Consider the following 14,105-nt stretch of genomic DNA (forward strand, 5'->3'; position numbering starts at 1 on the left):
GTAGTCCCAAAAGCCAGAATTCCCCCGTTCCAAGCTTCGTCATCCCGCAGAAAGACCCAGCTTGGCCCAGAGCTGAGCGCGTTGCTTTGCTTCCATACAAACGCACCCAGGAGGAGCGCGAGGCTGCTGTTTCTGCCCTAAGCAGCGCGGGCTCAGCGCAACGGCAGCCAACGATAAAGTGAAGAACGGGTGATCTGGGAAGATGCCACACCTTGACGTTTAACCCTTTAAAGGAAGCGATGGCATGCTGCCAGGCCCGCGGCTGAGAAGCGTTAGGCCAGAGCCTGCCGCGGTTTGTAATACCGCGCTCAACCCTCGGCCTGCCGCCCCGGCGCCACGCCCCAACGCCTACCGATTTTTGCAATAGTCGATACAGGACCCGAGACTGGGCTCGGTGTCTATCGATAATGAACTCCAAATGAAATAAAGCTGCGCCTCCTGTACCAGGCCCTTGTTACGGATAACCACGCATGTCAAAATGGGCACCCTGGTAATTAGCATGTAGTTACTCAATCGGCATAATTACTCACGGCAATCGTGCCATAGCATGTTTGGAAGTGCTAGATCTCGTTCTCCCCAGTAATCCTAAGTCATCTGAATATCTTCTGTAGGAGCTACTACTTTAGATGTTATGTATTAATATTAAGATGAAATTGAATTAAATGTACTGATTTTAATGTCATGAATGCACTCACAACTATTTTTTCCCCTGAGAACCATCTGCAATTTAGAGACTTGCTAATCCTAATTAAATGCACTTTTCTTAAGTGTGTGCAAATGAACAGAGAAATCTGCTCAGCAACGCACTTGCATATTTTCCTCTTTCGCAAAGGGGAAGAAGAGACTCTTTTGTGATTTAATATTAGATCTTCCTCGTAAGAGAAATATGAGTGTTGCCGCTTCATCATTTCAAGACATACAGCAGGCTGACCATGCTTCTTAACCGGTAACTCATTAAAGGCGTAGGAAGAAGATCCCTCAAACAAGTGCTTATAATGCTGATCTGAACAGTCACAGTCATCGGAGAAAGACTGGATTTTAGTTATGCCTTCCTGCTTTTTAGCTACCACTTGAAGTCCCCCAACACCCTGCTTGGGGGCGGCGAACAGAAGCTGGCACTCTGCAGGTTATCGTGCAAACCAGTTATCGCAGGGCTTCGGCGGCACGAGGCGGGTAGAAACCACAGCGGCCCGTGGTGTCAGAGGCACACCTCACCCACCCCTCAGCTAGAGCCGCGCTGCCAGCACCGGCAGTGAAAGGACACCCTGGATTTATTCACTGGCTCCGTTTCTTTCTTGTTTTGGCCTTCCCCCCAAAGGCAGCCTCCTCCTTTCAATTAACCCCACTTAGGCTGGGAGTAACAAACTCCAGTTTTAGCAGTTAGTATAGCTCCCAACTGAGAAACCAACTACATGGCAAAACAGAGACGGTAATGCTGAAAAAAGCCTCCTTCAAAACCCAGATTGCCGAAGGTGCAAGAGACTTGAAGCCAAGAAGACTAGAAGTACTGGTTCTGTATTTAACGAACGTATATAAAATTATACGTGTTCCTTTTTGGGGGTTAAGTAGAGGTGGCCCCTCCACTTCAGTAAGGACGAGTGATTATTGCCTTTGGCAGTCATGATTCCCCCAGCTCCTCCCTATGTGCTCTCACCCTCTTGTCCAAGCGTCTCCAGGGGGATCCAGCTCCCACCTTAGACAGTACCTTTAACACCTTCTCAGGCACTTGGTGAGATTTGCTCTTTGATTTGACTCTTAGTTCAACAGCTTGCACAGCTCACAAATTGGTACGGCAACATAGGCATCTAAACGTGATACCTTAAGTCACTGGAATACACATCTATTGTCTCCAAGTCAGCTTTAGCCCATCTGAAACTACTAAAGGCAAAGGGAAGGACCCTTAGCACTCCTAAGAGGCACCAAAGGAAAGCCACGGTTAGTGGTAAAGATGACTTGCAAAGCCCACACTTGTTTCTTGGATCCTGCCTACCGCGTTGCCATTCAGCACTGCACAGAAACTTCTTGATAGTCACGTTACCTTAAGCCCAGCTGAAGGTCTTCAGTGGCAAGACCCCCGGAGCCCTCATTTGTGCACCACAGGCACCGTAAGAGCTCGCTGTTTGCAGGGCAAGCGACAGATCCAGACATCACAGCATTTTGTTCTTAAGCTCGCACTTTAAAAGCAGCTTCTTTCTTAAGCTTAAGTTTCTTAAGCTTCACTTAAGAAACTAGCCTAACCTACTTCTATTGTACCAATTTAGTCATGGCAAAAAGTGCCAGCCTAGCACAGGAACGAAGAGCTTAACCTGCGATGTCACTGAGGCTGCGGTGACTCCTGTAAGCGCCCTTAAATAGAGGTGATTTATACTGGGGCTCTCAGCTGAGGGACTCCCTTTCTCTCAAGGATGAGTTGCCTTTGACAAGCCATTTCTAGCTGTCTTCCAAGCTCATAATCTAGTTTTGAGCTAAGGTCAGAGGTGGTGGTGGTGAAGTCCGACACCTCAGTGGAGTTCCAAGAACACATCAGACCTAGAATTTTTTCGGAACAGATCTGGTTCCAAAGACAGCTTACGCCTATACAAATTCTGAAACCTCATACACACACACAGAAAATCCATGCTCCGCTCGTAATTTTATTACCAGAAAGAATGCATACAATAACTCAATTTCCTTTCCTGAAGAAGAAACAAAAGGTTTCTTCATTATTTTAAGAGTTTTCCTCTTAAGCTTCACAGACGATTTTCTGGGAAGTGACTCAGTATTTTTATATAAGCAACTGAACAGGGCATGAATTTGGTTTCAGTTATTGGCAGATTTTCCTTCCTCCTCCTCCCCAGGCAGTGCAAGGATGACGAAAGGTCAAGCGAATATGAAATCCCAGGCAACTCATTTTAAAGTCTTAAAAGCAAGACACAGAAACCAGTTTTGCAAAACACCAAGTCTATATTTACATCCATATGTAATAATATACTCAACTAAAGTGAAATACATCATAAATTAAATGAGTAATGTGTGCCTATTGTTTGACAACTTCCGGTTTCAACAATTAAAATAAAACAAAATGGAATGAAATAAATACATAAACCAAAAGGAAAAAAAAAATCAACAATTTGTACCTCTATATATGCACTGTTATTTCCAAAGAAACATACAAAACCAGTAGTATCCCAATAGTTAATACTGATGGGCAAAGTGTATTGTGAAGTACAGGGCTGCGCTGCCATGAAATAGAGTCCTCACGTCCATTTTTCCATTCCAACCCCACGATACCTACCAAAAAAAAGCCTTGAGGGAAACTGTACCAGCAAGGAGGGAGATTAAAAACAAACAAGTCTTAGGTCCGTCTGCAGAACCATCTTAAAAACCAGCCCCGTACATTTTAATCACAGAACCCTGTAAGGTACATAGATGAGAGTTACAGCATGCATTCTATAAGACTTATTGAAAGATCACGCAAAAAAATAGATTAACCATTTTCCAAGTGAATTCATCTTCAAAAAATAGGCTATAAAAGTGCAAAACTAGGAAAACAAAAATCTAGATTATGTACATATGGCTCAGCTTATGAACAGGAAAAAAGGTAAATAGTGTACAATTTCCTGATACACAGCACTTCATTACATCGCCAGTTTACAAAGACATTAAAAATAGGTCCCATATACAGGAACTAAGACATACAACTGGAACATCTCGAGTTGCATAATGAAAGAACAAGAGTTTCTAGGGTTTGCTATTTTACATTTGCTGGATGAGGGAAGAGAGCAAAACGAACAGTGCAAAATTTTTCTTTTTTTTGTTTTACTAAAATATATGGAAGTCAAAGCCAGGTACAGAAGAAATTAACTCTTAACTACAGGCTTTATGAGAAGCAACTAGGAACTCAAGGCAAAACACGCAACAATTCTGCTTTACTGGCTGGTAACTGGCCATCTTCCCTTTACAAAATTTAAACTGCATGTGCATTAGAGAAAACTCTTGTTGTCTTCACAAAAAAATAAAAGGAGATGTTCTCCCATTAGCAGGTTATTTCTCACTCACTTTAAACACCCAGTAGATGCTAAAACTCGACATCAAGAAGCTTCCAAGCACAGTCAAGCAGGCTACACCACAGCCACATCCCTTCTGAAGTCTGTAGATCCCACAGTCATATTGCAAGTCTGGTTGCGACTTTACAGTTTGGACAAAGGTGCAAAGTAGTTTTCCTCTAAATGTAACTGTATTGAGTTTAGTACAAAACTAAACATTTGGAACATTTATATTAGTCGTTTCTCATGCAAGTCCCAGGTATTTTCTGCTGTAAAAGTTTGTACGTTGGTAGATACGTTCGTTTAAGAGGCTCCTCTGAAGAACAGCAACCAATGCCAAGAGAAGAATCCAACCGTATTTCGGGAATGCCACGCTGAAATCCAAATGTCAAGTATTGCCTCATCCTTGCATTTAAAAATATGCTGGAAACAACCCCAGGGAAACAGATCCCTCCAACACGTTATGGTCCTAACATATACAAGGCAGATCAGCATAATGCCAGCACCGTTGCTTTGATGATCACAACATTTATAAACCAGACAGTTTCAGACAGTTTATTTGGAAGTTGTTTTGTGAAAAACTAACATAGTTCAACAGAAAAAACAGATGAGAAACTTTCACCTTTATGAAAAAGGAGCATTAAGCCAACAGGATTTCAACTTCAGTATTTACAGTTTACCTGAGGTGCAATGACTATATATTCTTTCCAAGAGAAACTCTTCAGCAGCGCTCAAGTATGTAAAAATATAATTCCTACCTAATATTTGGTCAATTAATCCTAATGAAAAATACTCAAAAGTCAATGTCAAGATATACATTCTCCACACACCTTCATAACCCAAATCGCTTAGACTACTTTTTATGGCTATTTGGTACAAAATGTTAACAGAACCAGTATTATAAAACTGTAGTGTTTTTATATACAGTACAATCACAGCTTAGTTCAGTAGCTTTCACCATTCATTTTTCCTCAAGGGATGAACTGCAGGTATAACTCCATAAAACATGCACTTGTGTCCTTAGACCTGGGGGGGGAAGAAAAGGAAAAAAAAATATAGTTTTGTGGTACACGACTATCAAACAGCACAACACTTTTTTTGTTGTGTGAAGTATCTTTACAACCTAAAGGGAATTTCCTCCGTGCCCTTGCAGGAGTGCATTGTGAAATTGATACTGCTATATAAGGCCTGTGTCTCCTGTTTGCCAAATAAAAGCTGGCAATCAGATCTACTTTTGAAGATACTTGCCCCAAGTAGAAATACAGGCAGGAAATCCAGTTAGCTTAAAAAGCAGAACTAGGCAAAAACATGCTTAGTAGGGGGACAATAAAAGCAGTAAGAATAGAACAATATCAAGCAATAAAGCGAAGCATTTTAAAAGCTGTCAGCTAGATGGGAGATAGCTCTGCTCCCCAGACATGCAAAATCTTTCCACAAAATAGCACGTGCTGGTCCAGGTGCTACAGCATTCAAGATGCATCTCCTTAAATTTGAATGAGGAAAGTTATCTGCAGCTCTGGGTTTGAAAAAGCATACAGACATTTATTTATAGTCTCATAGATTACTTATCTCCTTAGCGGCTAAGAATGTTGCCAACACAATGGGGCGGTTAGGTTCTGAGATACAGCTACAGAACAGAAGAGATGAAGCAGGGGAATTCACAACACCAGGCTAATTCTTTTCACTTGACCTGTTTCCCCAAGAGGCTACAACCCAACCCTCAGTCAAACAAAGGGAAAACTCTTTGGAACAACGTCTCCAGTACGCAGAGATAAACTGTCAAGGAGCTATCAGGAAACCATTACTTCCCTATGAAATAATCCACCAAAAAGACCCTCGTTGTTTGAGGCAATCCTCGCAACCTTCAGAAGTTGCAAAACGAGTAATGCCTCCATTTGCAGGAAGGACTAACCACCATAACCTCTCATAGGATTCGAGAGCTGCGACAACAGGCACTTCTGCTCATTTCTAGTTCTCCACATGATGTTCCCCCACCCCCATGGACTGTCTTACAGGGAAAAACGCCCTTTTGTTGAACACTTCCCACTGGTATTGTAACCTATCAATATATTTATCTATTGCTGGCCCCTCCCTGTCATTTAGAAAAGGTGCCTGTATGTACTTTATACGAGCCATCACCACAATTCAGAATAACGAATGCTGCTACACCGCTGGTTCACTTGATAAGGGAGGGGCAGGCTGTATTTTCAGCTGTTCTGGTTCAGACTTTCATAACCTCTCATGACGCTACGCAGCAACCTTTGATGCTCTGAGTACATAATGCAACATTCAAGCAACAATTAGTTCAAAAGGTTTGTTTACCGTTTCTTGAAGTAAATGATCAAGTCTTCTTGTCACTTGGTCGAAAGTGTGCGTTACCAATGAAACTTTCGTAACTTCGCTTTTGTAGCACGCTGCTAGATAAGTGTTGGTATGACACTGATCTCTTTCCTGACAAAAATAAATTTAGAGGAGTTAGAATTATTTCCTGCTCATCTAATTGGCCAGACATTCTGCTGTGAGCAGGTCTACATTAGCCTCTAGAATTCCAGAATACCACAGCTGCTACCACCAACCGTCTCAGGAGCAGGGCCCAAGACAAGATATCCCCAGTCCTACTGAAAGATTATACGAAATTCAGTACCCAGATGAAATACCAGAGGAATGACAAATATCAACTCAAGAGCTTTGTTCTAAGCTGTGTACGCATGATGTCCATCTCCCTAGATTTCGCTCATTTGCAAGAAAAATACCTTTGCTTAACTCATCATACAGCAGGCCTCGTTTTAAGTGCAGCAGAACCTTCCATATAGCACGATGCCTGCATATCCAGTTTCTGTATGTTTGAAAATTGAATTTCTGAATATGAGTATTTGAGAGGAAAACCGTATACACTACATTATTGCCATCATAGATTATATGGCAATTGTGACACTTTAAAGAGTGTTTATACATTTCCTTGAAGACCTTTGTTAAGCAATTTTCAGTCTAGTATACAGGTAATTTCATGTTTATCTGAGACCATTAATTCAGATTTATATATGTGAAATCAATGCCTGTTCCATATTAAGTCTTATTAGCTTAAGCAAGCAGTCAAAAACACTTCATAAAATTAAGGAAAAAGTCAAGAATCATTACTCCCACAGGATACAAAAAGCCCAACTGCCATCCATATTCCATGAAAGCTTTAAATGCAGCATTGAAAAAACCTAGCAAGCTTTAATTAAATTAAAATGGCAACGCTAAATTAATATTTCAACAGAATCTACGAAGCCATTGGAGTGTGTCATGAGCAATTGTCTGTAATTTGCAGCCTCTGCCAGATCAATCAGCCAACAGGTTATCCTTGATAGCATGTTGCCACTGCAAAGGCAACTAATTTGAAAATAACACAAACTGAGTGGTTTCAGAATGTTTCTGTCTCTTCAGGGCAACACAGAATGGCAGAGCTTACAAGCAATAACGGAAAGCATCATGCTTTAATCAAGTTTGCCAAGTGGAACATATTCTCATGACAACTTGATCCAGCATTTAACATGCGACATAACATGTTCATAGGACCTAAATAATGTTGCCACAAGGCACACAGGCCCTTAAAAAAAAGGTTTTGACACCATGTTTTATAATATCACCAGAGTTCAATAAAAAGACCACAGGAACCTGCAGGTCTACACCTGCAATACTTTGCATACGATATCTTACAAAATACATCTCTGAGGAGTTGCAACTCTTCAACAAGCTGTTGTACGTTAGCTTTTTAACAAAATGAATTTTTAGAAGCTTCCATCTTCACTGTCTCTGCCCACATCAAACTAATACTGAGAAGTTTGCCTGCCTGCACCCTCTCAAACAGCTATCAAGGTTTAGGTTGGGTACTTCTGAGCAGAATAGTTAGAAAACTAGGAAATTCACCTTAAAAGTCTACATTTTATTGCACGGGGCTTCTACAGAAGTTGCTAAGAAAACCCACAGAGGGGGTCTTGTTTCACAAGTCTTTCCAATGCAGGTAACAGCCATAAAAAGCTGCTTTTCTTGCCCTGAGACAGCACTGTGCAACACACAATGAAATCTTTATTTCCATGACAACAATACCCTCAAATTAGTTGCAGTCATAGTTTTGAGAGCTCTAACTAACAAGAAATAGTATAAAGTTCTTGATTACAGGCTACTGTCTCCACACTTGTACAGAAGAAGAGGAAGAAAAGCCTACCACAGATTTTTCTGGCAGACAGGTGGAGCTTTCAAAAGAAGAACAAGGTGGATTCCAATGAAGTCATTGTTTAAAAATAGTATTGCATCAACTGCTACTTCAATAGGCTAAGCTCACTTAGACTACCAGCAGAATAGGAGAATTTCCCTATCCCCGACGTACAGTAATGCTGGAAAGGAGCAAGACACCACCCACCTTGGGATACAGACTGCTCTCACCTAGCTGGTTGAAGCTGAAAGACTTTTTAGCTTTCCCTTTCCTGTTTTCATGAAAATTAATAGGGTTTTATACAACATCAAAAGCATTCCCTCAAAATCCTGAATGTTCTATCTGCTCAACAGATAGTGTCATGAAGCACTTGGTAGGTGGAAATTAACATGGCTTAGTCCTTAAGGACAGTCACATCCTCCACCTAATGCTGGGGTCACACACTAGCTGCTACCAACCATTAATAACAACAAAAAAAGGTCTTGCAAAGCGCTGTAAATTCCACACCTGCACGAATTGCTTCTGTGCTCAGAAAAAACCCCGTATGTATTTCATTCTCTCTGATCACTAGGAATCAAAAGACAGCAACAACATTTGTCTTTCTGCCCATCCCTCTGCATTCTATGCATAACCCAGTGCCCGTTTTACATTCCTCATAGCAACTCATGGTGCAGTTCACAGTACACAGACACCACTCTTCATGAAACTAAGAATTAACTCCATTTCATAACCACTTCAGTGAGTCAAACTGTGATGCTGGCTTTTCCTTATCCACTCCCTACCCAGACGGGAAACAGAGCTGTAACACTTGCCTTCATTCTTCCATAACCCACTAGCAAGCCTGAATATTTATGAAGCCCACAACCTTAAAACAAGCAAACAAAAAACAGAACAGAGTTAGTGGATACATTTTTTTGCCACATAACTAAATGCAGATTTAGTATTTTGCAGTTTGCTCTGACCTAAGGTAACACACCCCTGCTTGTTACGAACCCAGGCTACTCGAGAAGAATATTCTTACTGCTCCCAGAGAACAGGAGTATTCACAGAGTTCAAGAACTTCGCAGAGACTTTAAGACTACACAGCACAAACACACACTATTCATTTTTATAATAGGATCTTCATTTCAAAATTCAAAGTCCTATATTTATAGCTAAGTCCACACTGACCTCAGCTCAAAGTCATAAATACCATCTTCTACAAATAGTCTGACTACTGATTAAATATCACCTAGCACCTTTTAATCTTGGCCTCCTGCTAAGTTTTGAAAATGCTGACTACAAACAAAACAAAAATCTTGTATTTCATAAAAGTACCAAAGTTTTCTAAATACATCACAAAATATTTATCTCTGCTCAGCCCTGATTTTCCACAAGGCATTACAACTTAGTGCAATAAGACACCATAATTAGAAGAGCAGAAAATATATTGCCTTGATTTAACAAAGTTTTCTGTTCCTACAAAAAACCTAAACATTATAAAAACCCATTGAACAACACAGCTATACGATTCAAATCAGTTTTATGATTTGTAAGACACCCTTTTCTGCAACTGAAGGGAACACTTGTCCATGACGGCTTTTTTATTTTTTAAGAGGTTTTATTAATATTCCAGATGGTCCAAGACTTCTTGTGTATTAAGCAGAAAGGCTCGTTCCATATCCTGGATTAGTTAGCATGTCTGGAGTGCTCTGATGAGCAAACAATACATGTTTGCTATCAGAGACCCATGGCGGGGGGGGAGGGGGGGAAAGGAGGGAACTCAAAGAACTTTAAATCCCTCTTTAAAATTCAGACCTTCCACATCTAATTCCCCCAAGCCAGAAGTCTGCAGTACCTGGATTTTAAATTTAAAAATCCAAGCATGGACTGGACTTGGTGAAATGCTAAAGTACAGCCTTATTTTCTGTTTCAAGGTGGGGAATCATTTATTTATATTTCCTTCGCCTTCCTTTGTAATGGTGTACAAGACATTTAACCAGGAAGGAGATACAGTACCTTCTACTGTAGAGCTGGTTACTTGGCCATTGCTAGATCCACAAGAACTGTAAAGTGATCCAGAGCTATATGGCTCATAAGGTTTGAGAACAGTCAGTACATTAGGAGGATCAACATCATCTGAATTCAGAAGCCCTTGTTTGGTTGGCAAAACAGAGGATGCAGGTTTGGTGCGAGAACATTCCTGAGGTAGCAGATTTGCATATCTGTTTGCAACACGAAATCTGCTCATTTCGTATCTTCTGTAATTAGCCATTGGAGAGTCAATATGTTCAATAGCTAACAGATTAGGTTTCATTCGTTTAGAAGATGTTTCACCATAGTCTAGATTTACATTGCTCACAGATTTATTACAAAGATAGTCTCTTCCTCGATGACAAGACCAGGCAGATTCATTTAGGTGAGAGTCGAGAGCCCCATTCATACTGCTGCTTACTAGACCAGACTGAGACACTGGGGCGCTTAGAGCCTTTACTTTAGATTCAGATCTTTTTACTCTGTCCAATACCGGGGAGATACTGGAACCGGAGTGCATTTCTTGCTGAGGTTGTCTATAGTTATTTGCCTGAGCTCCAACATTACTTTGCTGTTTAGGAAACTTGAGGTTACTCGGGGCTGTGCTGCTTGAGTCCGTCACTGAAAAGAGAGGGACTTTGTTCTGTGGAGGGTGACACTGTTTAGCTTTCCCCGCTTGCAACAGTTTTTGCTGTGTAGATGGGGAAGCCTTACTTTTATTAGAATTAAATGACAGAGGAAGCACATCTTTACCAAACAGAGCTGGAGGGCATCCAGTGCGTCTGGCTTTAGCTAGAGCCTTGCTTCTGTAGCCATTTTTGTTAACGGTGTCAGGATTATATTTGTGCATCAGCCTCTGGTGCATCATTAGGACTTCCGGGTAAAACGTTCTGTAAGTACAAAATGGGCAGGTGCTGGGTGCTATTGGGCCTCTGGCTGAAACCACTGAACACTCTTGTGAAGTCCCAACAGATAAGTTCAACGGCTTTTCTTGAGAGTCCACCATAGGTTTGTGTTTGTAGTTTTCAGTGCACTCTCGCGCATCATTCACATTTTTTCCATCCTTTAAAGCACAAACATACTGGACGTCATCTCCCTCTGATGCCACAGAAGCCTTTCTCTCTCTTTTATGAGGAACATTGGGCTGAGCTTCCTTTGTTTCCTTCTCAGCCTTTAGTTTTTCCGGGTAAGGAGTGGACACATTCTCGTGTATTTTATTTGAATTGTTATAAATGGAACTTTTGTTCAGTTCCCTAGTATTATTTTTCATTTTTAAGAGGACTGTGCTGCCTACTGCATTGTTCAAGGACAGAACTTCCTTTTGCTGCTTGGTAGGTGGGCAGCCCTCAGCATCTTTGGCACAATCAAAAAGCCTCTTCGAATTTTTGGTTTCTTGAGCACCATCAGCAGCCAGCAAGAGCTCCGTCTCCTGACTCTGTAATGAAACTTTGCTGTCACTTTTCACGTCTGCTGCACTATCAGCTTGCTTGTCCTTGTGATGCCTCTCTAAATGATACCTCAGTGAAGTTTTCTGTGCTGCTGCGTACTCACAGAATTCACATTTGTATGGTTTTTCACCTGAAACACAGTTTTATCAGTAAATAAGTTTGATACAATTTGATTTGAAGTCTTGAATACAATTAAAGACAAGGGAATAACGCAGACTGCAAAACAGCAAAACAGATTTTTCTTTCCCCTTCCACATACTCACATTTTTCAAACTCATCTAAATCATTTAAACAACTACATCTTACTGCTTTTACTAACTACAGTGACATCTTCTGGCTACGATGGAGATATTTTCCACACATTGGCTATGTATGGAGATGGTAGCTGACAATATGTTTGGCAGAGATAAGCAAGAAGTATAGCTGTGGGTCAACTCCAGCAATTTGTAGCCCTTGATCATCCCACAAGTACGCTACTTGACAACACAAATGTTACAGTTCATCTATAAATAGAGCCGTTTCAAAAGAAACAGGGACATACATTAACAGAAATAGAAAGAGTTTGCCTGGCTATGGAAAACAAAATGTTGAACTGGGAAACAGACACAGCTTTTTCCCAGGTGGCAGCAACTGGCAGACGATCACCTTAGTACTTGGGAAATAGGCTTTTTTAAAATAAACAAATAAATTAAAAAACCCAAAAAAACCCCAAACCCAAAACAAAACACCAACTTTTTGCTAGACTGCTAAAAGCAGAAAGAATTAAAATTTTAAAATATATTATATTCTTAACAGTACTTAATGTAGTTAGCCCTATTCAAAAAGGTTTACACTTACATAAATAATTAATTCCTTCTAAGAAATTTCAACTGCAATTGGGTGGGGTTTTTTAAACACTAAAGAAAACTTTGTTCCTAATAGCAATAATTTCAAAGGCAACTTCTGTTTTTCTTAAGCAAAACCAAACATTTCGTCCACCTGGATTCAGCAGACTTCCTTCCCCTCCCGCAAAGGCGAAGCCCATTTACCTGTATGAGTTCTGAGATGAATATTGAGGTAATAATTTGAGCGAAAATATTTTCCACAATAGCTGCATTCTCTGGAGGCTCCAAGGTTTTTAACTTTTGCTCTTTCCAAACCATCTTCATTTTTATCTTTGGGAGAAAATATAGCTATATTATGAAGAGCAAATGCAAATTTGGAGTCTCATTTAAAACTTCAAGTAACTACCTTAACTGTCTTTTTATAGGAAAAACACAGAACGACGAACCGTTGCCAACTCCTACAGTCTGCGAGCATCTTTTGTTCTGTACTGCTGCACACTTGGCAATCAAAGAGCAAAAGAGTTAAAAAGGTTTCTGTCTGTGTCAAGTAACACTGTGGTTAGTGCCTGTAACGAAGAAGCCCCAGAGAACAAACAAGGCGCAAAAGTAGGTCTCAAAGTAGTACCATAAAAAAAAAATTATCTTTACTGGCCTACAGGAACTTGATAGAGAACAGCCCATCTCAAGTATTTGTACAGGTTATAAACTGGGTTCTTTTGTTAAAGGGCGTGCTTGAATTACCAAGTGTGAGCACGATGATTCAGACTGCAAGCCTGCTCTGCGCCCCATGACAAAACACAGGAAGGTGTTTAGGGAAAGGAAGGCAGGGAGGAAGATGGATTTTCTTCTTAATTGTAACAGTAGTAGTATTATTTCTGTGCTCATCAATGGAGCGTCGTGCCTGTATAACAACATCCTCAGACTTAACGAGTAATCTTCTTTCGCTAGGAGCATTAATGCTAAAGCTTTGGCAAATACGGGAGTAGGAAAGTGACAGGCGTTGCTCTTCTGTGAAACATGTACTCAAGGAACAAATTCAGAGATTTAAGAACTGGTTCCTCTCGGGTGTCAGCAGCGGTGGTTACCACTGGAGGGCGGCAAGTACAGCATAATGGCTAACAAGAAAGGGGAGAACGCTTACACAATACACCATATTCAAGTGAACATGATTTCTTTGGCAGGTTGAATTGAAAAAACATCAAGACAACTTCGGTAAAATACCCGAGTCAAAGCTAACTAGAAAGCTACGGTGGGAAGAGAAGGAAGGAGACGTTTTGCTCGACTAAGATGTTAGAATCACAACAGATAGCTTGAAACTGCTCTCTGAAGTTCCTGCATGTTGGAAAGCGGCTACCCTGGAAATGCTACGTCTGGCTAAGCTGCAGCTACGACAAGCCATAGCTGTTTTAAACAAATAGATAATGTCTCAATAAGCGTGACTCAGCATCTCACAATGAAAGCTGTTGTAGTTTAGGATAAGACACTGAGAAACAAAACAAGCACGGTAACATTAGGTAATAATTCCATTCCTTTGTTACTGGAAGCAAAATAAAAGGGCTGCACATTACCAGAAATGGAAAAGTCAGTTGTGTGTGCC

General features: G+C 40.8%; 1 protein-coding gene across 2 annotated transcripts in view; it reads right to left on the reverse strand.

Annotated features, from left to right (window-relative positions):
* Positions 1 to 2,923: 2,923 nt before the first annotated feature.
* Positions 2,924 to 14,105, reverse strand: part of ZNF217 (zinc finger protein 217) — a 28,709-nt gene continuing 17,527 nt past the window's right edge. For both annotated transcript variants that reach the window (XM_064465250.1, XM_064465251.1), the window contains exons 3-6: positions 12,713 to 12,838; positions 10,222 to 11,814; positions 6,348 to 6,476; positions 2,924 to 5,051 (exon numbers count right to left, since the gene is read on the reverse strand). In XM_064465250.1, the coding sequence (XP_064321320.1) occupies positions 6,367 to 6,476; positions 10,222 to 11,814; positions 12,713 to 12,838 (1,829 nt within the window). In that variant the 3' untranslated portion in view covers positions 2,924 to 5,051; positions 6,348 to 6,366. The remainder of the gene's footprint in view (positions 5,052 to 6,347; positions 6,477 to 10,221; positions 11,815 to 12,712; positions 12,839 to 14,105) is intronic.

Source organism: Phalacrocorax carbo, chromosome 14, assembly GCF_963921805.1.
Source record: "Phalacrocorax carbo chromosome 14, bPhaCar2.1, whole genome shotgun sequence".
Taxonomy (NCBI): Eukaryota; Metazoa; Chordata; class Aves; order Suliformes; family Phalacrocoracidae; genus Phalacrocorax; species Phalacrocorax carbo.